At 43.2% G+C, this 23,355-nt stretch overlaps 1 protein-coding gene across 1 annotated transcript in view; it reads right to left on the reverse strand.

Moving 5' to 3' along the window:
• Positions 1-291: 291 nt before the first annotated feature.
• hs3st3b1a (heparan sulfate (glucosamine) 3-O-sulfotransferase 3B1a) overlaps positions 292-23,355 on the reverse strand; it is a gene marked incomplete at both ends in the record, with an annotated part of 32,837 nt that continues 9,773 nt past the window's right edge. Inside the window, one exon of the mRNA XM_084144793.1 lies at positions 292-916. Coding sequence (XP_084000919.1) covers positions 292-916 — 625 coding nt within the window. The remainder of the gene's footprint in view (positions 917-23,355) is intronic.

Consider the following 23,355-nt stretch of genomic DNA (forward strand, 5'->3'; position numbering starts at 1 on the left):
CCCAAAGAAAAACACAACGTCTCTGTCTGAAAGGGCACCTTAATACCTCAGTAGTGCACTACATTTGAGCATGAATCATGTACAATATAAGGAATATAGGGTGACATTTTGTCCTATAACATAGTGCACTACTATTGACCAGGGTAGTGCATTACAAAGGGAATAGAGTGGCATTTCGGATTCACTCAATGTCTCTGTCTATCATGTTTTGTCTCTCAGCTCCATGAACCCCATCCAAAGTCATGTCCCGTCATATGATAAACCTCCTGTTAAAAGGTTGATAAAACTCCCTCAGCCTCTGCCCCATCCAAAGTCATGTCCCGTCATCTGATAAAACCTCCTGTTAAAAGGTTGATAAAACTCCCTCAGCCTCTGTACCACCTCCGGGTCAATATTAGGATGAGTCCTTCCTTTGGTCTTCCCCAGACAGTGAGGCTTACTATTCCCCTCCTGCCTCTTCAGACAGGGGAAGCCCTTGGCTGGGTTGAAGTGAAAGTGTTTGTGACTAACCACCCTCCTAAGCCCCAGGAAGTCCTGTACGCGGGCCATCTCTCCGGCCGGGTCGGAGATCAACCTCTCCCCACTGACGAAGAGGAGCTGGTCCCTGGGGAAGTACTGCAGCCAGCGTTCTAGGTGCTTGGCATACATCCCGATCTGGACGGCGCTCCAGGATGTATCGATGAGACCCATAGTCCTGTTCTTGAAGATGAGGCTCTCGAAGGAGGGGATGTCAGGTTTCTTGGAGCGGGTCTGGGTGTAGTCTGAGATGGCCCTGGTGACGGGGTCTCGGACCACCACGATCAGCCTGGTGTCTGGGGACATGGTGTGGATACGGGCGGGGACGTCTTTAGTGACGTAGTAGCTGGGGGTCTTCTCCATGGTGATCTGACCCTCCAGGGTCTCAGGCATCAGGTCTCTGAGGAGAGGAGAGATGGAGAGGTGGAGACGTTAGTATTGGGCTAAGGCACATACAGCACGGTGTGCTACGTCCCCTGTAGCTCAGTTGGTAGAGTATGGCGCTTGCAACGCTAGGGTTGTGGGTTCATTTCCCACGGGGGGCCAGTATGAAAATGCATGCACTCACTAACTGTAAGTCGCTCTGGATAAGAGCGTCTGCTAAATGATTAAAATGTAAAATGTGTGATTCATACATTCACAGGGAGAAGACAGGACGGTCCTGGTCTGCGTCTCAAATGGCACCCTATATAGTCCACTACATTTGTCCAGAGCCTCCATATTCCCTATATAGTCCACTACATTTGTCCAGAGCCTCCATATTCCCTATATAGTGCACTGCATTTCGACAGGCTTCCTATTCCACTTATCGCTCTTGTCAAAAGAAGTGCACGAATAGGTGTAATTTCACAGCCCTGGTATGTACAGCATCCCACTGTCTAGGCCCAGTTAGCTAAGCCCAGCACAGACAGACAGGCTCTAAGCCTATAGGAAAGTGCCAGTTAGCTTAGCCCAGACAGACAGACAGACAGACAGACAGGTGGCTCTATGGTGATTCCACAGGCAGACTGTGGCTCTATGTCCATAGTCCCCTGTCAGTCACAGCCCAGACCTGCATTACCTAGCGACATAACTATCTACAGCCTGGGACCATGCAGCTAAAGCAGCCAGGCTATAGTTCAGGAGTTACAGCCTGGGACCATGCAGCAGCCAGGCTATAGTTCAGGAGTTACTGCCTGGGACCATGCAGCAGCCAGGCTATAGTTCAGGAGTTACAGCCTGGGACCATGCAGCAGCCAGGCTATAGTTCAGGAGTTACAGCCTGCGACCATGCAGCAGCCAGGCTATATTTCAGGAGTATTCAGACTGTGCAGTCAAGATTACTCATGGGGCCATAAAGGATCAAGCGTCGTGGAATAGGAGTGCTGATCTAGGATCAGATCCCCCTGTCCATGTAATATAATTCATAATTATATAAATGCAAAACTGATCCTAGAACAGGGGAGTCCAGTGTTAGAGGTATGTCTGTCTGTCTGTCTGTCTGTCTGTCTGTCTGTCTGTCTGTCTGTCTGTCTGTCTGTCTGTCTGTCTGTCTGTCTGTCTGTCTGTCTGTCTGTCTGTCTGTGTGTCTGTCTGACTGTCTGTCCCGTTTGTCTGTCTGTCTGTCTGTCTGTCTGTCTGTCTGTCTGTCTGTCTGTCTGTCTGTCTGTCTGTCTGTCTGTCTGTCTGTCTGTCTGTCTGTCTGTCTGTCTGTCTGTCTGTCTGTCTGTCTGTCCAGTCTGTCTGTCTGTCTGTCTGTCTGTCTGTCTGTCTGTCTGTCTGTCTGTCTGTCTGTCCAGTCTGTCTCTGTCCAGTCTGTCCAGTCTGTCTGTCTGTCTGTCTGTCTGTCTGTCTGTCTGTCTGTCTGTCTGTCTGTCTGTCTGTCTGTCTGTCTGTCTGTCTGTCTGTCTGTCTGTCTGCCTGTCTGTCTGTCTGTCTGTCTGTCTGTCTGTCTGTCTGTCTGTCTGACTGTCCAGTATGTCTGTCTGTCTGTCTGTCTGTCTGTCCTGTCTGTCCTGTCTGTCTGTCTGTCTGTCTGTCTGTCTGTCTGTCTGTCTGTCTGTCTGTCTGTCTGTCTGTCTGTCTGTCTGTCTGTCTGTCTGTCTGTCTGTCTGTCTGTCTGTCCGTCCGTTTGTCCGTCCGTCCGTCCGTCTGTCTGTCTGTCCGTCCATCCGTCCGTCCGTCTGTCTGTATGTCTGTCTGTCCAGTCTGTCTGTCTGTCTGTCTGTCTGTCTGTCTGTCCAGTCCCATGATGGTCCCACTTACTGAGCTGACCTGACTCTTTCAGATCATAAATTAGCCAGTTAACTGCAGCCCCAGACCGGGGTAATGACCAGCCTTGGGTAATGGATAAAGTGGGCCACTAGAGATTTAGACAAAGCCTAAACACATAGGCATTAGGGGTAGTAGTCCTTGTAGTGAGTTAGAAGGGTATGAAAGGAGGGAGGAAAGAAGGGAGGAAAGGAGGGGGAAAGGATGGAGGAAAAGGAGATGGGGTAGTAGACTAGTGATTAGTGAGTTAGAATGATAGTAGACTAGTGATTAGTGAGTTAGAAGGATAGTAGACTAGTGATTAGTGAGTTAGAAGGATAGTAGACTAGTGATTAGTGAGTTAGAAGGATAGTAGACTAGTGCTTAGTGAGTTAGAAGGATAGTAGACTAGTGCTTAGTGAGTTAGAGGGGTAGTAGACTAGTGCTTAGTGAGTTAGAATGATAGGAGACTAGTGCTTAGTGAGTTAGAATGATAGTAGACTAGTGCTTAGTGAGTTAGAGGGGTAGTAGACTAGTGATTAGTGAGTTAGAATGATAGTAGACTAGTGCTTAGTGAGTTAGAATGATAGTAGACTAGTGCTTAGTGAGTTAGAGGGGTAGTAGACTAGTACTTAGTGAGTTAGAATGATAGTAGACTAGTGCTTAGTGAGTTAGAGGGGTAGTAGACTAGTGCTTAGTGAGTTAGAATGATAGTAGACTAGTGTTAGTGAGTTAAAATGATAGGAGACTAGTGCTTAGTGAGTTAGAATGATAGTAGACTAGTGCTTAGTGAGTTAGAATGATAGTAGACTAGTGCTTAGTGAGTTAGAATGATAGTAGACTAGTGCTTTGTGAGTTAGAGGGGTAGTAGACTAGTGCTTAGTGAGTTATACGGGTAGTAGACTAGTGCTTAGTGAGTTATAGGGGTAGTAGACTAGTGCTTAGTGAGTTATACGGGTAGTAGACTAGTGCTTAGTGAGTTAGAGGGGTAGTAGACTAGTGCTTAGTGAGTTAGAATGATAGTAGACTAGTGTTAGTGAGTTAGAATGATAGGAGACTAGTGCTTAGTGAGTTAGAATGATAGTAGACTAGTGCTTTGTGAGTTAGAGGGGTAGTAGACTAGTGCTTAGTGAGTTATACGGGTAGTAGACTAGTGCTTAGTGAGTTAGAGGGGTAGTAGACTAGTGCTTAGTGAGTTATACGGGTAGTAGACTAGTGCTTAGTGAGTTATAGGGGTAGTAGACTAGTGCTTAGTGAGTTAGAATGATAGTAGACTAGTGCTTAGTGTGTTAGAGGGGTAGTAGACTAGTGCTTAGTGAGTTAGAGGGGTAGTAGACTAGTGTTAGTGAGTTAGAGGGGTAGTAGACTAGTGCTTAGTGAGTTAGAGGGGTAGTAGACTAGTGTTAGTGATTTAGAATGATAGTAGACTAGTGCTTAGTGAGTTAGAATGATAGTAGACTAGTGCTTAGTGAGTTAGAGAGGTAGTACACTAGTGCTTAGTGAGTTAGAGGGGTAGTAGACTAGTGTTAGTGATTTAGAATGATAGTAGACTAGTGCTTAGTGAGTTATAGGGGTAGTAGACTAGTGCTTAGTGAGTTAGAGGGGTAGTAGACTAGTGCTTTGTGAGTTAAAAGGATAGTAGACTAGTGCTTAGTGAGTTAGAATGATAGTAGACTAGTGCTTAGTGAGTTAGAATGATAGTAGACTAGTGCTTTGTGAGTTATAGGGGTAGTAGACTAGTGCTTAGTGAGTTAGAGGGGTAGTAGACTAGTGTTAGTGAGTTAGAATGATAGTAGACTAGTGCTTAGTGAGTTAGAATGATAGTAGACTAGTGCTTAGTGAGTTAGAGGGGTAGTAGACTAGTGCTTAGTGAGTTAGAATGATAGTAGACTAGTGTTAGTGAGTTAGAATGATAGGAGACTAGTGCTTAGTGAGTTAGAATGATAGTAGACTAGTGCTTTGTGAGTTAGAGGGGTAGTAGACTAGTGCTTAGTGAGTTATACGGGTAGTAGACTAGTGCTTAGTGAGTTAGAGGGGTAGTAGACTAGTGCTTAGTGAGTTATACGGGTAGTAGACTAGTGCTTAGTGAGTTATAGGGGTAGTAGACTAGTGCTTAGTGAGTTAGAATGATAGTAGACTAGTGCTTAGTGTGTTAGAGGGGTAGTAGACTAGTGCTTAGTGAGTTAGAGGGGTAGTAGACTAGTGTTAGTGAGTTAGAGGGGTAGTAGACTAGTGCTTAGTGAGTTAGAGGGGTAGTAGACTAGTGTTAGTGATTTAGAATGATAGTAGACTAGTGCTTAGTGAGTTAGAATGATAGTAGACTAGTGCTTAGTGAGTTAGAGAGGTAGTACACTAGTGCTTAGTGAGTTAGAGGGGTAGTAGACTAGTGTTAGTGATTTAGAATGATAGTAGACTAGTGCTTAGTGAGTTATAGGGGTAGTAGACTAGTGCTTAGTGAGTTAGAGGGGTAGTAGACTAGTGCTTTGTGAGTTAAAAGGATAGTAGACTAGTGCTTAGTGAGTTAGAATGATAGTAGACTAGTGCTTAGTGAGTTAGAATGATAGTAGACTAGTGCTTTGTGAGTTATAGGGGTAGTAGACTAGTGCTTAGTGAGTTAGAGGGGTAGTAGACTAGTGTTAGTGAGTTAGAATGATAGTAGACTAGTGCTTAGTGAGTTAGAATGATAGTAGACTAGTGCTTAGTGAGTTAGAGGGGTAGTAGACTAGTGCTTAGTGAGTTAGAGGGGTAGTAGACTAGTGCTTAGTGAGTTAGAGGGATAGTAGACTAGTGCTTAGTGAGTTAGAGGGGTAGTAGACTAGTGCTTAGTGAGTTAGAATGATAGTAGACTAGTGCTTTGTGAGTTATAGGGGTAGTAGACTAGTGTTAGTGAGTTAGAATGATAGTAGACTAGTGCTTTGTGAGTTATAGGGGTAGTAGACTAGTGTTAGTGAGTTAGCGGGATAGTAGACTAGTGCTTAGTGAGTTAGAGGGGTAGTAGACTAGTGCTTAGTGAGTTAGAATGATAGTAGACTAGTGCTTAGTGAGTTATAGGGGTAGTAGACTAGTGCTTAGTGAGTTAGAATGATAGTAGACTAGTGCTTAGTGAGTTAGAGGGGTAGTAGACTAGTGTTAGTGAGTTAGAATGATAGTAGACTAGTGCTTAGTGAGTTAGAGGGGTAGTAGACTAGTGCTTAGTGAGTTAGAATGATAGTAGACTAGTGCTTAGTGAGTTAGAATGATAGTAGACTAGTGCTTAGTGAGTTAGAATGATAGTAGACTAGTGCTTAGTGAGTTAGAAGGATAGTAGACTAGTGCTTAGTGAGTTAGAGGGGTAGTAGACTAGTGCTTAGTGAGTTAGAATGATAGGAGACTAGTGCTTAGTGAGTTAGAATGATAGTAGACTAGTGCTTAGTGAGTTAGAATGATAGTAGACTAGTGCTTAGTGAGTTAGAATGATAGTAGACTAGTGCTTAGTGAGTTAGAAGGATAGTAGACTAGTGCTTAGTGAGTTAGAAGGATAGTAGACTAGTGCTTAGTGAGTTAGATGTGTAGTAGACTAGTGTTACTGAGTTAGAGGGGTAGTAGACTAGTGCTTAGTGAGTTATAGGGGTAGTAGACTAGTGCTTAGTGAGTTAGAGGGGTAGTAGACTAGTGCTTTGTGCGTTAAAAGGATAGTAGACTAGTGCTTAGTGAGTTAGAATGATAGTAGACTAGTGCTTAGTGAGTTAGAATGATAGTAGACTAGTGCTTTGTGAGTTAGAAGGATAGTAGACTAGTGCTTAGTGAGTTAGAGGGGTAGTAGACTAGTGCTTAGTGAGTTATAGGGGTAGTAGACTAGTGCTTAGTGAGTTATAGGGGTAGTAGACTAGTGTTAGTGAGTTAGAATGATAGTAGACTAGTGCTTAGTGAGTTAGAGGGGTAGTAGACTAGTGCTTAGTGAGTTAGAATGATAGTAGACTAGTGCTTAGTGAGTTAGAATGATAGTAGACTAGTGCTTAGTGAGTTAGAGGGGTAGTAGACTAGTGCTTAGTGAGTTAGAGGGGTAGTAGACTAGTGCTTAGTGAGTTAGAATGATAGGAGACTAGTGCTTAGTGAGTTAGAATGATAGTAGACTAGTGCTTAGTGAGTTAGAATGATAGTAGACTAGTGCTTAGTGAGTTAGAAGGATAGTAGACTAGTGCTTAGTGAGTTAGAGGGGTAGTAGACTAGTGCTTAGTGAGTTAGAATGATAGGAGACTAGTGCTTAGTGAGTTAGAATGATAGTAGACTAGTGCTTAGTGAGTTAGAATGATAGTAGACTAGTGCTTAGTGAGTTAGAATGATAGTAGACTAGTGCTTAGTGAGTTAGAAGGATAGTAGACTAGTGCTTAGTGAGTTAGAAGGATAGTAGACTAGTGCTTAGTGAGTTAGAGGGGTAGTAGACTAGTGTTTAGTGAGTTAGAATGATAGTAGACTAGTGCTTAGTGAGTTAGAGGGGTAGTAGACTAGTGTTTAGTGAGTTAGAGGGGTAGTAGACTAGTGTTTAGTGAGTTAGAGGGGTAGTAGACTAGTGCTTAGTGAGTTAGAAGGATAGTAGACTAGTGCTTAGTGAGTTAGATGTGTAGTAGACTAGTGTTAGTGAGTTAGAGGGGTAGTAGACTAGTGCTTAGTGAGTTAGAGGGGTAGTAGACTAGTGTTAGTGAGTTAGAGGGGTAGTAGACTAGTGCTTTGTGAGTTAAAAGGATAGTAGACTAGTGCTTAGTGAGTTAGAATGATAGTAGACTAGTGCTTAGTGAGTTAGAATGATAGTAGACTAGTGCTTAGTGAGTTATAGGGGTAGTAGACTAGTGCTTTGTGAGTTAGAATGATAGTAGACTAGTGCTAGTGAGTTAGAGGGGTAGTAGACTAGTGCTTAGTGAGTTAGAGGGGTAGTAGACTAGTGTTAGTGAGTTAGAAGGATAGTAGACTAGTGTTAGTGAGTTAGAGGGGTAGTAGACTAGTGCTTAGTGAGTTAGAGGGGTAGTAGACTAGTGCTTAGTGAGTTAGAATGATAGTAGACTAGTGCTTAGTGAGTTAGAGGGGTAGTAGACTAGTGTTAGTGAGTTAGAATGATAGTAGACTAGTGCTTTGTGAGTTATAGGGGTAGTAGACTAGTGTTAGTGAGTTAGAATGATAGTAGACTAGTGCTTTGTGAGTTATAGGGGTAGTAGACTAGTGTTAGTGAGTTAGCGGGATAGTAGACTAGTGCTTAGTGAGTTAGAGGGGTAGTAGACTAGTGCTTAGTGAGTTAGAATGATAGTAGACTAGTGCTTTGTGAGTTATAGGGGTAGTAGACTAGTGTTAGTGAGTTAGCGGGATAGTAGACTAGTGCTTAGTGAGTTAGATGGGTAGTAGACTAGTGCTTAGTGAGTTAGAGGGGTAGTAGACTAGTGCTTAGTGAGTTAGAATGATAGGAGACTAGTGCTTAGTGAGTTAGAATGATAGTAGACTAGTGCTTAGTGAGTTAGAGGGGTAGTAGACTAGTGCTTAGTGAGTTAGAATGATAGTAGACTAGTGCTTAGTGTGTTAGAGGGGTAGTAGACTAGTGCTTAGTGAGTTAGAGGGGTAGTAGACTAGTGCTTAGTGAGTTAGAGGGGTAGTAGACTAGTGCTTAGTGAGTTAGAATGATAGGAGACTAGTGCTTAGTGAGTTAGAATGATAGTAGACTAGTGCTTAGTGAGTTAGAGGGGTAGTAGACTAGTGCTTAGTGAGTTAGAATGATAGTAGACTAGTGCTTAGTGTGTTAGAGGGGTAGTAGACTAGTGCTTAGTGAGTTAGAATGATAGTAGACTAGTGCTTAGTGAGTTAGAAGGATAGTAGACTAGTGATTAGTGAGTTAGATGGGTAGTAGACTAGTGCTTAGTGAGTTAGAATGATAGGAGACTAGTGCTTAGTGAGTTAGAATGATAGTAGACTAGTGCTTAGTGAGTTAGAGGGGTAGTAGACTAGTGCTTAGTGAGTTAGAGGGGTAGTAGACTAGTGCTTAGTGAGTTAGAGGGGTAGTAGACTAGTGCTTAGTGAGTTAGAATGATAGTAGACTAGTGCTTAGTGAGTTAGATGGGTAGTAGACTAGTGCTTAGTGAGTTAGAATGATAGGAGACTAGTGCTTAGTGAGTTAGAATGATAGTAGACTAGTGCTTAGTGAGTTAGAGGGGTAGTAGACTAGTGCTTAGTGAGTTAGAATGATAGTAGACTAGTGCTTAGTGTGTTAGAGGGGTAGTAGACTAGTGCTTAGTGAGTTAGAGGGGTAGTAGACTAGTGCTTAGTGAGTTAGAGGGGTAGTAGACTAGTGCTTAGTGAGTTAGAATGATAGGAGACTAGTGCTTAGTGAGTTAGAATGATAGTAGACTAGTGTTTAGTGAGTTAGAATGATAGTAGACTAGTGCTTAGTGAGTTAGAAGGATAGTAGACTAGTGCTTAGTGAGTTAGAAGGATAGTAGACTAGTGCTTAGTGAGTTAGAATGATAGTAGACTAGTGCTTAGTGAGTTAGAGGGGTAGTAGACTAGTGCTTAGTGAGTTAGAATGATAGTAGACTAGTGCTTAGTGAGTTAGAGGGGTAGTAGACTAGTGCTTAGTGAGTTAGAATGATAGTAGACTAGTGCTTAATGAGTTAGAAGGATAGTAGACTAGTGCTAGTGAGTTAGAGGGGTAGTAGACTAGTGCTTAGTGAGTTAGAATGATAGTAGACTAGTGCTTAGTGAGTTAGAAGGATAGTAGACTAGTGCTTAGTGAGTTAGAAGGATAGTAGACTAGTGCTTAGTGAGTTATACGGGTAGTACAGTAGTGCTTAGACAGTCACTAACATTAGGAATTGGTTGGTAGTGTATATCTAACACTTCTTTAGTACAGTCACTAACATTAGCAGTTGGTTGGTTGGTAGTGTATGTCTCTCGGGTAGAGTTATTACTAGTTTATTTACAATGAATTACACAGTTATAAATACTACTAAATTACTACTTTGTCACAAATAAGGTATTTGCTTATCTCCTCCTGAATATGTGTAACCAACTACTGCAGAAATAGGCAGGGTAAAGCCTTAGTTGCGTACTGCAGACTGGAGCCTTGGGGGGGTCCTTGGCCTATGGGGAACGCTCCTTTTGGAAAGACCTCATTACTCCAATACAAACACACAGGGGGTTGCTCTTTCCTTCTGACGCAATCACATAAACCAACAAACCCTCTTCCCCTTTAGTCTCTCCATACATCTCTCTCTCCACCACACTCATATGTTCCATCTCTCTCTCCCTGAGAGCCTACCTGTTACTGTGGTGAGGTGTGAAAAAAACACCAACCACAACAGCCAGCTATCAGCATCGCTGCAATGCTGCTGCAATTATCTGCCATGTTTCTTGGATACATAAGCGGAGTGCATTTCTCAAGGCCCTGAGGGAGTCACAGAGAAACTTACTACCAATCAAAATGTACACTTAGTCCCAGAGCAAAACAAACCTAGATGAAAGATGGATGAATAATGCATTAGATAGAGATGAGAGACAGAGACAGAGACAGAGAGAGACAGAGAGAGAGAGAGACAGAGAGAGAGAGGGAGAGAGAGAGAGAGAGAGAGAGAGAGAGAGAGAGAGAGAGAGAGAGAGAGAGAGAGAGAGAGAGAGAGAGAGAGAGAGAGAGAGAGAGAGGAGAGAGAGAGAGAGAGAGAGAGAGAGAGAGAGATTTGCTATACAAATAGATGGAAAGTGGTATTGGTGGAAAAACATGACATTATAAAAACCATGAACACAAACAACAAGTGTTGTTAAAATTGACCAATAACACAAACATTTATTTCCACAGGGCCATGGGGTGAGACAGGTATGAAGCTCAACCTACTAATCTTTAGTCAAATGTCTACTGTTTGCTGATGATCTGGTGCATCTTTCCCCAACCAAGGAGGGCCTACAGCAGCACATACAGTTGAAGTCGGAAGTTTACATACACCTTAGCCAAATACATTTAAACTAAGTTTTTCATAATTCCTGACATTTAATCCTAGTAAAAATTCCCTGTCTTAGGCCAGTTAGGATCACCACTTTATTTTAAGAATGTGAAATGTCAGAATAATACTAGAGATTTATTTCAGCTTTTATTTATTTCATCACATTCCCAGTGGGTCAGACGTTTACATACATTCAATTAGTATTTGGTAGCATTGCCTTTAAATTGTTTAACTTGGGTCAAATGTTTCGGGTAGCCTTCCACAAGCTTCCCACATGAAGTTGGGTGAATTTTGGCCCATTCCTCCTGACAGAGCTGGTGCAACTGAGTCAGGTTTGTAGGCCTCCTTGCTCGCACACGCTTTTTCAGTTCTGCCCACACATGTTTTATAGGATTGAGGTCAGGGCTTTGTGATGGCCACTACAATACCTTGACTTTGTTGTCCTTAAGCCATTTTGCCACAACTTTGGAAGTATGCTTGGGGTCATTGTCCATTTGGAAGACCCATTTGTGACCAAGCTTTAACTTCCTGACTGATGTCTTGAGATGTTGCTTCAATATATCCACATCATTTTCCTTCCTCATGATACCATCTATTTTGTGAAGTGCACCAGTCTCTCCTGCAGCAAAGCACCCCCACAGCATGATGCTGCCACCCCCGTGCTTCACGGTTGGGATGGTGTTCTTCGGCTTGCAAGCAACCCCCTTTTTCCTCCAAACATAACGATGGTCATTATGGCCAAACAGTTATATTTTTGTTTCATCAGACCAGAGTACATTTCTCCAATAGGTACAATCTTTGTCCCCATGTGCAGTTGCAAACTGTAGTCTGTCTTTTTTATGGCGGTTTTGGAGCAGTGGCTTCTTCCTTGCTGACCGGCCTTTCAGGTTATGTCGATATAGGACTCATTTTACTGTGGATATAGATACTTTCGTACCTGTTTCCCCCAGCATCTTCACAAGGTCCTTTGCTGTTGTTCTGGGATTGATTTGCACTTTTCGCACCAAAGTATGTTCATCTCAAGAAGACAGAACGCGTCTCCTTCCTGAGCGGTATGACGGCTGTGTGGTCCCATGGTGTTTATACTTGTGTACTATTATTTGTACAGATGAACGGGGTACCTTCAGGCATTTGGAAATTGCTCCCAAGGATGAACCAGACTTGTGGAGGTCTGCAATTTTTTTCCTGAGGTCTTGGCTGATTTCTTTTGATTTTCCCATGATGTCAAGCAAAGAGGCACTGAGTTTGAAGGTAGGCTTTGAAATACATCCACAGGTACACCTCCAATTGACTCAAATGATGTCAATTAGCATATCAGAAGCTTCTAAAGCCATGACATAATTCCTGGAATTTTCCAAGCTGTTTAAAGGCACAGTCAACTTAGTGTATGTAAACTTCTGACCCACTGGAATTGTGATACAGTGAATTATAAGTGAACTAATATGTCTGTAAACAATTGTTGGTAAAATTGCTTGTGTCATGCACAAAGTAGATGTCCTAACCGACTTGCCAAAACTATAGTTTGTTAACAAGAAATTTGTGGAGTGGTTGGAAAACGAGTTTTAATGACTCCAACCTAAGTGTATGTAAACTTCCGACTTCAACTGTATATATTCTGCACAGATTCTGTCAGACCTGGGCCCTGACAGTAAATCTCAGTAACACAAAAACAATGGTGTTCCAAAAAAGGTCCAGTTGCCAGGATTACAAATGCAAATTCCATCTAGACACCGTTGCGCACACAAAAAACTATACATCAAATGGAAAATTCGACATACCAACTAGGATCTGGCTAAACACCCTTGAATCAGTTATAGAACCCATTGCCCTTCATGGTTGTGAGGTCTGGGATCCGCTCACCAACCAAGAATTCACAAAATGGGACAAACACCAAATTGAGACTCCATATTGTAGAATTCTGCAAAAATATCCTCAGTGAACAACGTAAAACACCAAATAATACATGCAGCGCAGAATTAGGCCGATACCTGCTAATTATCAAAATCCAGAAAAGAGCTGTTAAATTCTACAACCACCTAATTGGAAGCGATTCCCAAAACTTCCATAACAAAGCCATCAACTACAGAGACATTAACCTGGAAAAGAGTTTCCTAAGCAAGCTGGTCCAGCTCAGCATTCAACACCATAGTGCCCTCAAAGCTCATCACTAAGCTAAGGACCCTGGGACTAAACACCTCCCTCTGCAACTGGAGAGACAGAGAGAGAGCGAGAGAAAGTGAGGAGAGAGAGAGAGAGAGAGAGGCGAGAGCGAGAGAGAGAGAGAGAGAGAGAGAGAGAGAGAGAGAGAGAGAGAGAGAGAGAGGAGAGAGAGAGAGAGAGTAGAGAGAGAGAGTGATAGAGAGAGAGAGAGAGAGAGAGAGAAAGAGAGATAGAAGAGAGAGAGAGAGAGAGAGAGAGAGAGAGAGAGAGAGAGAGAGAGAGAGAGAGAGAGAGAGAGAGAGAGAGAGAGAGAGAGAGAGAGAGAGAGAAAAGAGAAAGAGAGTGAAAGAGAAAGAGAAAGAGAAGAGAGGACAGAGAGGGAACAACATCTCAAGCTAGAGGAGTGAAGAAGAGATGACCTTCGGGGCAGATATAGCAAGCTTTAGCAATTTGTTCTGTGTTAATAAACTCGATTGCCTGGAGGAACCAATAAGTTGCAAAGCATCTTCCTCTGTCAGCCAATAGAGATTTAATATACCCTTCCTCTCTTCCTCTTCCTCCTCCTCCTGCTCTTCCTCCTCCTCCTCCTCCTCTTCCTCCTCCTCCTCCTCCTCCTGAACCACTAGAAAGCTCCTAGCTCCAGCCCCTAATCACTGTGTGTCTGTGTGAACTGTGAAACTGATGTGTTGTGTCTGCTGGTCTGTCAAGTGACTTCATTAACCAATCTAATTCTAGAGAGAGGCTGTTTGAAACTGCTGGTCAGTCAGGTGACTTCATTAACCAGTTTCCTTCTAGACAGAAGCTGTTTGAAGCTGCTGGTCTGTCAGGTGACTTCATTAACCAGTCTCCTTCTAGAGAGAAGCTGTTTGAAGCTGCTGGTCAGTCAGGTGACTTCATTAACCAGTCTCCTTCTAGACAGAAGCTGTTCGAAGCTGCTGGTCTGTCAGGTGACTTCATTAACCAGTCTCCTTCTAGAGAGAAGCTGTTTGAAGCTGCTGGTCAGTCAGGTGACTTCATTAACCAGTCTCCTTCTAGACAGAAGCTGTTTGAAGCTGCTGGTCTGTCAGGTGACTTCATTAACCAGTCTCCTTCTAGAGAGAAGCTGTTTGAAGCTGCTGGTCAGTCAGGTGACTTCATTAACCAGTTTCCTTCTAGACAGAAGCTGTTTGAAGCTGCTGGTCTGTCAGGTGACTTCATTAACCAGTCTCCTTCTAGAGAGAAGCTGTTTGAAGCTGCTGGTCAGTCAGGTGACTTCATTAACCAGTTTCCTTCTAGACAGAAGCTGTTTGAAGCTGCTGGTCTGTCAGGTGACTTCATTAACCAGTCTCCTTCTAGAGAGAAGCTGTTTGAAGCTGCTGGTCAGTCAGGTGACTTCATTAACCAGTCTCCTTCTAGAGAGATGCTGATTGAAGCTGCTGGTCTGTCAGGTGACTTCATTAACCAGTCTCCTTCTAGAGAGAAGCTGTTTGAAGCTGCTGGTCAGTCAGGTGACTTCATTAACCAGTCTCCTTCTAGACAGAAGCTGTTTGAAGCTGCTGGTCTGTCAGGTGACTTCATTAACCAGTTTCCTTCTAGAGAGAAGCTGTTTGAAGCTGCTGGTCAGTCAGGTGACTTCATTAACCAGTCTCCTTCTAGAGAGATGCTGATTGAAGCTGCTGGTCTGTCAGGTGACTTCATTAACCAGTTTCCTTCTAGACAGAGGACGTTTGAAGCTGCTGGTCAGTGTTTATATCTGTTGCTATCAGGGAACAGGTTCAAAGGTAGGAATTTACAACCCTGACTGACTGGCTGTATGGGGCTTGTTGTGATTGGCTGTTGCTGTTGGATGACTTTTAAGCTAATGTAGCAGGCGTAGAAAACACCACTTCCGTTTTTCAGGGGAAACAGAAGTTAGGTTGAAAATACTGTCTCCCTTAAAACCAGAAACATCTGCCTTTTGCCAACGCCGCTAAGGGGAGAGGACTTTTATCTATACATTTATATCCAATAAAATATTACTTACATACCTGGTCCGTTGTAATCTGAATGAGGTGAGTAAAGGCTTTCAGTTAGGTTAACAAGTTAACACTATCATGATTTGAATTTGAACAGACATAATGCCCTTTCATGGGAACTTGAAATTGTAAATGATCACCACGGTGATATCTAGTGTCATGGTCTACTCCTATCTTCCAGCTCAGAGGGGAGGATTCACCAGGACTATAGGATCTACTACTGTGGGAACCACTCCTCTCCACTTCTCTCCTCAGACCACCAAGCACTGGATGAAAGGTGATGGTATGCAGACACTCAGAATAATCTGGCAACGTTTCTGTGAGACAAGTTCAAGACTTTTTAGAAGGAACAACAAGGTCGTTCATTGCTTTTCTGTCCAATATCTCTACAGCATTCCTGTCAACACAGATAATGCAGAGAAAGCTCTTCCCATCCTCTCCTCCTCTCTTCTCATACCAGCAGTACGAAGCAGCAGGACTCAAGGACACCTGATTAACTGTTGGAAGAATGCCCAGGTCTAGAGAGAAGATGAGAGGAGAAGAGTGGAGAAGAGGTGTAATGTGTATGCACTCCTCTGGTTTTACATTTTAGTCATTTAGCAGACGTTCTCATCCAGAGCGACTTACAGGAGCAATTAGGGTTAAGTGCCTTGCTCAAGGGCACATCAACAGATTGTTTTACCTAGTTGGCTGGGGATTCGAACCAGCAACCTTCGGTTGGGTTACTTGCCATAGATCTGTCACTTTCAGCCTTGTACTACCACGTAGCAGTTTTAATCACTCTCTACCTTCCTGCTGTCAACAGAACAACATAACCAACACCTCTGTCAGGGTGGCAAGGATGGATAAATTACAATTATACCTTTTAATCATTTAGCTGACTCTCTTATCCAGAGCGACTTACAGTCAGCAAAATAAATGTTCAGCAAAATGTGGCAAAATATTCTGGAAAACAAACTTCTTCTTGCTAAGTGATTTGTTTGATAAATTACCTTGGTAATCCAGCTCAGGGCCCTATCCCAGCTGCTGCAGAGATGTACAGCAGTCTGAGAGGATCTGATCCGTAACAACATCAGAGATGTACAGGCCTACAGTCTGAGAGGATCTGATCAGTAATAACATCAGAGATATACAGGTCTACAGAGAGAGACATAGAGAGAGAGAGACAGAGAGAGACAGAGAGAGACAGAGAGAGAAGACAGCGAGAGACAGACAGCGAGAGACAAACAGAGAGAGAGAGAGAGAAGAGAGAGAGAGAGAGAGAGAGAGAGAGAGAGAGAGAGAGAGAGAGAGAGAGAGAGAGAGAGAGAGAGAGAGAGAGAGAGAGAGAGAGAGAGGGACAGAAGACGTTCACTCAAAGGAGTAGAGAAGACAAGAGAGAAAGAAAAAGTGAGAAATAGAACAAAGGGTAAGACAACAGGGAGGAGAGAGGAGAGAACTAAACAACAACCCCAGGAGAATAGAGAAGGAGAGAACTAAACAACAACTCCAGGAAGATAGAAAAGGGGAGAACTAAACAACAACTCCAGGAAGAGAAGAGAGAACTAAACAACAACCCCAGGAGGATAGAGGTGGAGAGAACTAAACAACAACTCCAGGAGGATAGAGAAGGAGAGAACTAAACAACAACTCCAGGAGTATAGAGAAGCAGAGAACTAAACAACAACTCCAGGAGGATAGAGGAGAAGAGAACTAAACAACAACTCCAGGAGGATAGAGAAGGAGAGAACTAAACAAAAACTCCAGGAGGATAGAGAAGCAGAGAACTAAACAACAACTCCAGGAGGATAGAAGAGAACTAAACAACAACTCCAGGAGGAGAGAGAAGGAGAGAACTAAACAACAGCTCAAGGACGGTAGAGAAGGAGAGAACTAAACAACAACTCCAGGAGGATAGAGAAGGAGAAAACTAAACAACAACTCCAGGAGGATAGAGAACGAGAGAAAAAAAAAATCCAGGAGGATCAAGAAGGAGAGAAATAAATAACAACTCCAGGAGGATAAAGGAGAGGACTAAACAACAACTCCAGGAGGATAGAGAAGGAGAAAACTAAACAACAACTCCAGGAGGATAGAGAACGAGAGAAAAGAAAACTCCAGGAGGATCAAGAAGGAGAGAAATAAATAACAACTCCAGGAGGATAAAGGAGAGGACTAAACAACAACTCCAGGAGGATAGAGGAGAGAACTTAACAAAAACTCCAGGAGGATAGAGAAGGAGAGAACTAAACAACAACTCCAGGAGGATAGCGGAGAAGAGAACTAAAAAACTACTCCAGGAGGATAGAGGAGGAGAGAACTAAACAACAGCTCCAGGAGGATGGAGGAGAGAACTAAACAACAACTCCAGGGGGATGGAGGAGAGAACTAAACAACAACTCCAGGAGGATAGAAAAGGAGAGAACTAAACAACAACTCCAGGAGGATAGAGAAGGAAAGAACTAAACAACAACTCGAGGAGAATCGAGAAGGAGAGTACCAAACAACAACTCCAGGAGGATTGAGAAGAGGAGAGAACTAAACAACAGCTCGAGGACAGAAGAGAAGGAGCAAACTAAACAACAACTCCAGGAGGATATATGGGCATAGATAACTAAAAAACAACTCCAGTAGGATAGAGAAGGAGAGACCTAAAGAACAGCTACAGGAGGATAGAGAAGAAGAGAACTGAACAACAACTCCAGGAAGAGAGGAGAGAAGGAGAGAACTAAACAAAAGCTCCAGGACGGTAAAGAAGGAGAGAACTAAACAACAATTCCAGGAGGATCGAGAAGGAGCGAACTAAACAACAACTCCAGGAGGAGAGAGGAGAGAACTAAACCACAACTCCAGGAGGATCGAGAAGGAGAGAACTAAACAACAACTCCAGGAGGATAGAGAAGGAGAGAACTAAACAACAACACCAGGAGGATAGAGAAGGAGAGAACTAAACAACAACTCCAGGAGGATAGAGAAGGAGAGAACTAAACAACAACTCCAGGAGGAAAGAAAAGGAGAGAACTAAACAACAACTCCAGGAGGATGGAGAAGGAGAGAACTAAACAACAACTCCAGGAGGATAGAGAAGCAGAGAACTAAACAACAACTCCAGGAGGATGGAGAAGGAGAGAACTAAACAACAACTCCAGGAGGATAGAGAAGCAGAGAACTAAACAACAACTCCAGGAGGATGGAGAAGGAGAGAACTAAACAACAACTCCAGGAGGATAGAGAAGCAGAGAACTAAACAACAACTCCAGGAGGATCGAGAAGGAGAGAACTAAATAACAACTCCAGGAGGATAGAGGAGAGGAATAAACAACAACTCCAGGAGGATATAAAAGGAGAGAACTAAACAACAACTCCAGGAGGATAGAGAAGGAGAGAATTAAACAACAACTCCAGGACGGTAGAGAAGGAGAGAACTAAACAACGACTCCAGGAGAATGGAGGAAGAGAGAACTTAACAAAAACTCCAGGAGGATAGAGAAGGAGAGAACTAAACAACAACTCCAGGAGGATAGAAGAGAAGAGAACTAAACAACAACTCCAGGATGATAGAGGAGAGAACTAAACAACAACTCCAGGATGATAGAGGAGAGAACTAAACAACAACTCCAGGAGGATGGAGGAGAGAACTAAAGAACAACTCCAGGAGGATAGAGGAGAGAACTAAACAACAACTCCAGGAGGATAGAGAAGGAGAGAACTAAACAACAACTCCAGGAGGATAGAGAAGGGGAGAACTAAACAACAACTCCAGGAGGATAGAGAAGGAGAGAATTAAACAACAACTCCAGGAGGATAGAGAAGGGGAGAACTAAATGACATTTCCAGGAGGATTGAGAAGGAGATAATTAAACAACAGCTCCAGGACGGTAGAGAAGGAGAGAACTAAACAACGACTCCAGGAGAATGGAGGAAGAGAGAACTTAACAAAAACTCCAGGAGGATAGAGGAGGAGAGAACTAAACAACAACTCTTGGATGATAGAGGAGAGAACTAAACAACAACTCCAGGAGGATGGAGGAGAGAACTAAACAACAACTCCAGGAGGATAGAGGAGAGAACTAAACAAAAATCCAGGAGGATCGAGAAGGAGAGATTTAAACAACAACTCCAGGAGGATAGAGGAGGAGAGAACTAAACAACAACTCCAGGAGGATAGAGAAGGAGAGAACTAAACAAAAACTCAAGGAGGATAGAGGAGGACAGAACTAAACAACAACTCCAGGAGGATAGAGAAGGAGAGAACTAAACAACAACTCCAGGAGGAAAGAGAAGGGGAGAACTAAACAACAACTCCAGGAGGATAGAGAAGGAGAGAACTAAACAACAACTCCAGGAGGATAGAGAAGGGGAGAACTAAACGACATTTCCAGGAGGATAGAGAAGGAGAGAAAAAAATAACTCCAGGAGGATTGAGAAGGAGAGAACTAAACAACAACTCCAGGAGGATAGAGAAGGAGAGAACTAAATAACAACTCCAGGAGGATAGAGAAGTGGAGAACTAAACAACAACTCCAGGACGATAGAGGAGGAGATAACTAAAGAACAACTCCAGGAGGATAGAGAAGGAGAGAACTAAACAACAACTCCAGGAGGATAGAGGAGAGGACTAAACACAACTCCAGGAGGATAGAAAATGAGAGAACTAAACAACAACTCCAGGAATATAGAGGAGAGAACTAAACAATAGCTCCATGACTGAAGAGAAGGAGAGAACTAAACAACAACTCCAGGAGGATTGAGAAGGAGATAACTAAACAACAACTCCAGGAGGATGGAGAAGCAGAGAACTAAACAACAACTCGTGGAGGATCGAGAAGGAGAGTACCAAACAACAACTCCAGGAGGATAGAGAAGCAGAGAACTAAACAACAACTCCAGGAGGATGGAGAAGGAGAGAACTAAACAACAACTCCAGGAGGATAGAGAAGCAGAGAACTAAACAACAACTCCAGGAGGATGGAGAAGGAGAGAACTAAACAACAACTCCAGGAGGATAGAGAAGCAGAGAACTAAACAACAACTCCAGGAGGATCGAGAAGGAGAGAACTAAATAACAACTCCAGGAGGATAGAGGAGAGGAATAAACAACAACTCCAGGAGGATATAAAAGGAGAGAACTAAACAACTCCAGGAGGATAGAGAAGGAGAGAATTAAACAACAACTCCAGGACGGTAGAGAAGGAGAGAACTAAACAACGACTCCAGGAGAATGGAGGAAGAGAGAACTTAACAAAAACTCCAGGAGGATAGAGAAGGAGAGAACTAAACAACAACTCCAGGAGGATAGAAGAGAAGAGAACTAAACAACAACTCCAGGATGATAGAGGAGAGAACTAAACAACAACTCCAGGATGATAGAGGAGAGAACTAAACAACAACTCCAGGAGGATGGAGGAGAGAACTAAAGAACAACTCCAGGAGGATAGAGGAGAGAACTAAACAACAACTCCAGGAGGATAGAGAAGGAGAGAACTAAACAACAACTCCAGGAGGATAGAGAAGGGGAGAACTAAACAACAACTCCAGGAGGATAGAGAAGGAGAGAATTAAACAACAACTCCAGGAGGATAGAGAAGGGGAGAACTAAATGACATTTCCAGGAGGATTGAGAAGGAGAGAATTAAACAACAGCTCCAGGACGGTAGAGAAGGAGAGAACTAAACAACGACTCCAGGAGAATGGAGGAAGAGAGAACTTAACAAAAACTCCAGGAGGATAGAGGAGGAGAGAACTAAACAACAACTCTTGGATGATAGAGGAGAGAACTAAACAACAACTCCAGGAGGATGGAGGAGAGAACTAAACAACAACTCCAGGAGGATAGAGGAGAGAACTAAACAAAAATCCAGGAGGATCGAGAAGGAGAGATTTAAACAACAACTCCAGGAGGATAGAGGAGGAGAGAACTAAACAACAACTCCAGGAGGATAGAGAAGGAGAGAACTAAACAAAAACTCAAGGAGGATAGAGGAGGACAGAACTAAACAACAACTCCAGGAGGATAGAGAAGGAGAGAACTAAACAACAACTCCAGGAGGAAAGAGAAGGGGAGAACTAAACAACAACTCCAGGAGGATAGAGAAGGAGAGAACTAAACAACAACTCCAGGAGGATAGAGAAGGGGAGAACTAAACGACATTTCCAGGAGGATAGAGAAGGAGAGAAAAAAATAACTCCAGGAGGATTGAGAAGGAGAGAACTAAACAACAACTCCAGGAGGATAGAGAAGGAGAGAACTAAATAACAACTCCAGGAGGATAGAGAAGTGGAGAACTAAACAACAACTCCAGGACGATAGAGGAGGAGATAACTAAAGAACAACTCCAGGAGGATAGAGAAGGAGAGAACTAAACAACAACTCCAGGAGGATAGAGGAGAGGACTAAACACAACTCCAGGAGGATAGAAAATGAGAGAACTAAACAACAACTCCAGGAATATAGAGGAGAGAACTAAACAATAGCTCCATGACTGAAGAGAAGGAGAGAACTAAACAACAACTCCAGGAGGATTGAGAAGGAGATAACTAAACAACAACTCCAGGAGGATGGAGAAGCAGAGAACTAAACAACAACTCGTGGAGGATCGAGAAGGAGAGTACCAAACAACAACTCCAGGAGGATAGAGAAGCAGAGAACTAAACAACAACTCCAGGAGGATGGAGAAGGAGAGAACTAAACAACAACTCCAGGAGGATAGAGAAGCAGAGAACTAAACAACAACTCCAGGAGGATGGAGAAGGAGAGAACTAAACAACAACTCCAGGAGGATAGAGAAGCAGAGAACTAAACAACAACTCCAGGAGGATCGAGAAGGAGAGAACTAAATAACAACTCCAGGAGGATAGAGGAGAGGAATAAACAACAACTCCAGGAGGATATAAAAGGAGAGAACTAAACAACTCCAGGAGGATAGAGAAGGAGAGAATTAAACAACAACTCCAGGACGGTAGAGAAGGAGAGAACTAAACAACGACTCCAGGAGAATGGAGGAAGAGAGAACTTAACAAAAACTCCAGGAGGATAGAGAAGGAGAGAACTAAACAACAACTCCAGGAGGATAGAAGAGAAGAGAACTAAACAACAACTCCAGGATGATAGAGGAGAGAACTAAACAACAACTCCAGGATGATAGAGGAGAGAACTAAACAACAACTCCAGGAGGATGGAGGAGAGAACTAAAGAACAACTCCAGGAGGATAGAGGAGAGAACTAAACAACAACTCCAGGAGGATAGAGAAGGAGAGAACTAAACAACAACTCCAGGAGGATAGAGAAGGGGAGAACTAAACAACAACTCCAGGAGGATAGAGAAGGAGAGAATTAAACAACAACTCCAGGAGGATAGAGAAGGGGAGAACTAAATGACATTTCCAGGAGGATTGAGAAGGAGAGAATTAAACAACAGCTCCAGGACGGTAGAGAAGGAGAGAACTAAACAACGACTCCAGGAGAATGGAGGAAGAGAGAACTTAACAAAAACTCCAGGAGGATAGAGGAGGAGAGAACTAAACAACAACTCTTGGATGATAGAGGAGAGAACTAAACAACAACTCCAGGAGGATGGAGGAGAGAACTAAACAACAACTCCAGGAGGATAGAGGAGAGAACTAAACAAAAATCCAGGAGGATCGAGAAGGAGAGATTTAAACAACAACTCCAGGAGGATAGAGGAGGAGAGAACTAAACAACAACTCCAGGAGGATAGAGAAGGAGAGAACTAAACAAAAACTCAAGGAGGATAGAGGAGGACAGAACTAAACAACAACTCCAGGAGGATAGAGAAGGAGAGAACTAAACAACAACTCCAGGAGGAAAGAGAAGGGGAGAACTAAACAACAACTCCAGGAGGATAGAGAAGGAGAGAACTAAACAACAACTCCAGGAGGATAGAGAAGGGGAGAACTAAACGACATTTCCAGGAGGATAGAGAAGGAGAGAAAAAAATAACTCCAGGAGGATTGAGAAGGAGAGAACTAAACAACAACTCCAGGAGGATAGAGAAGGAGAGAACTAAATAACAACTCCAGGAGGATAGAGAAGTGGAGAACTAAACAACAACTCCAGGACGATAGAGGAGGAGATACCTAAAGAACAACTCCAGGAGGATAGAGAAGGAGAGAACTAAACAACAACTCCAGGAGGATAGAGGAGAGGACTAAACACAACTCCAGGAGGATAGAAAATGAGAGAACTAAACAACAACTCCAGGAATATAGAGGAGAGAACTAAACAATAGCTCCATGACTGAAGAGAAGGAGAGAACTAAACAACAACTCCAGGAGGATTGAGAAGGAGATAACTAAACAACAACTCCAGGAGGATAGAGAAGCAGAGAACTAAACAACAACTCGTGGAGGATCGAGAAGGAGAGTACCAAACAACAACTCCAGGAGGATTGAGAAGAGGAGAGAACTAAACAACAGCTCCAGGACAGAAGAGAAGGAGCAAACTAAACAACAACACCAGGAGGATATATGGGCATAGATAACTAAAAAACAACCCCAGGAGGATA

The sequence above is a fragment of the Coregonus lavaretus genome (genome assembly GCF_964263955.1).
Source record: "Coregonus lavaretus genome assembly, chromosome: 28".
NCBI classification, from domain to species: domain Eukaryota; kingdom Metazoa; phylum Chordata; class Actinopteri; order Salmoniformes; family Salmonidae; genus Coregonus; species Coregonus lavaretus.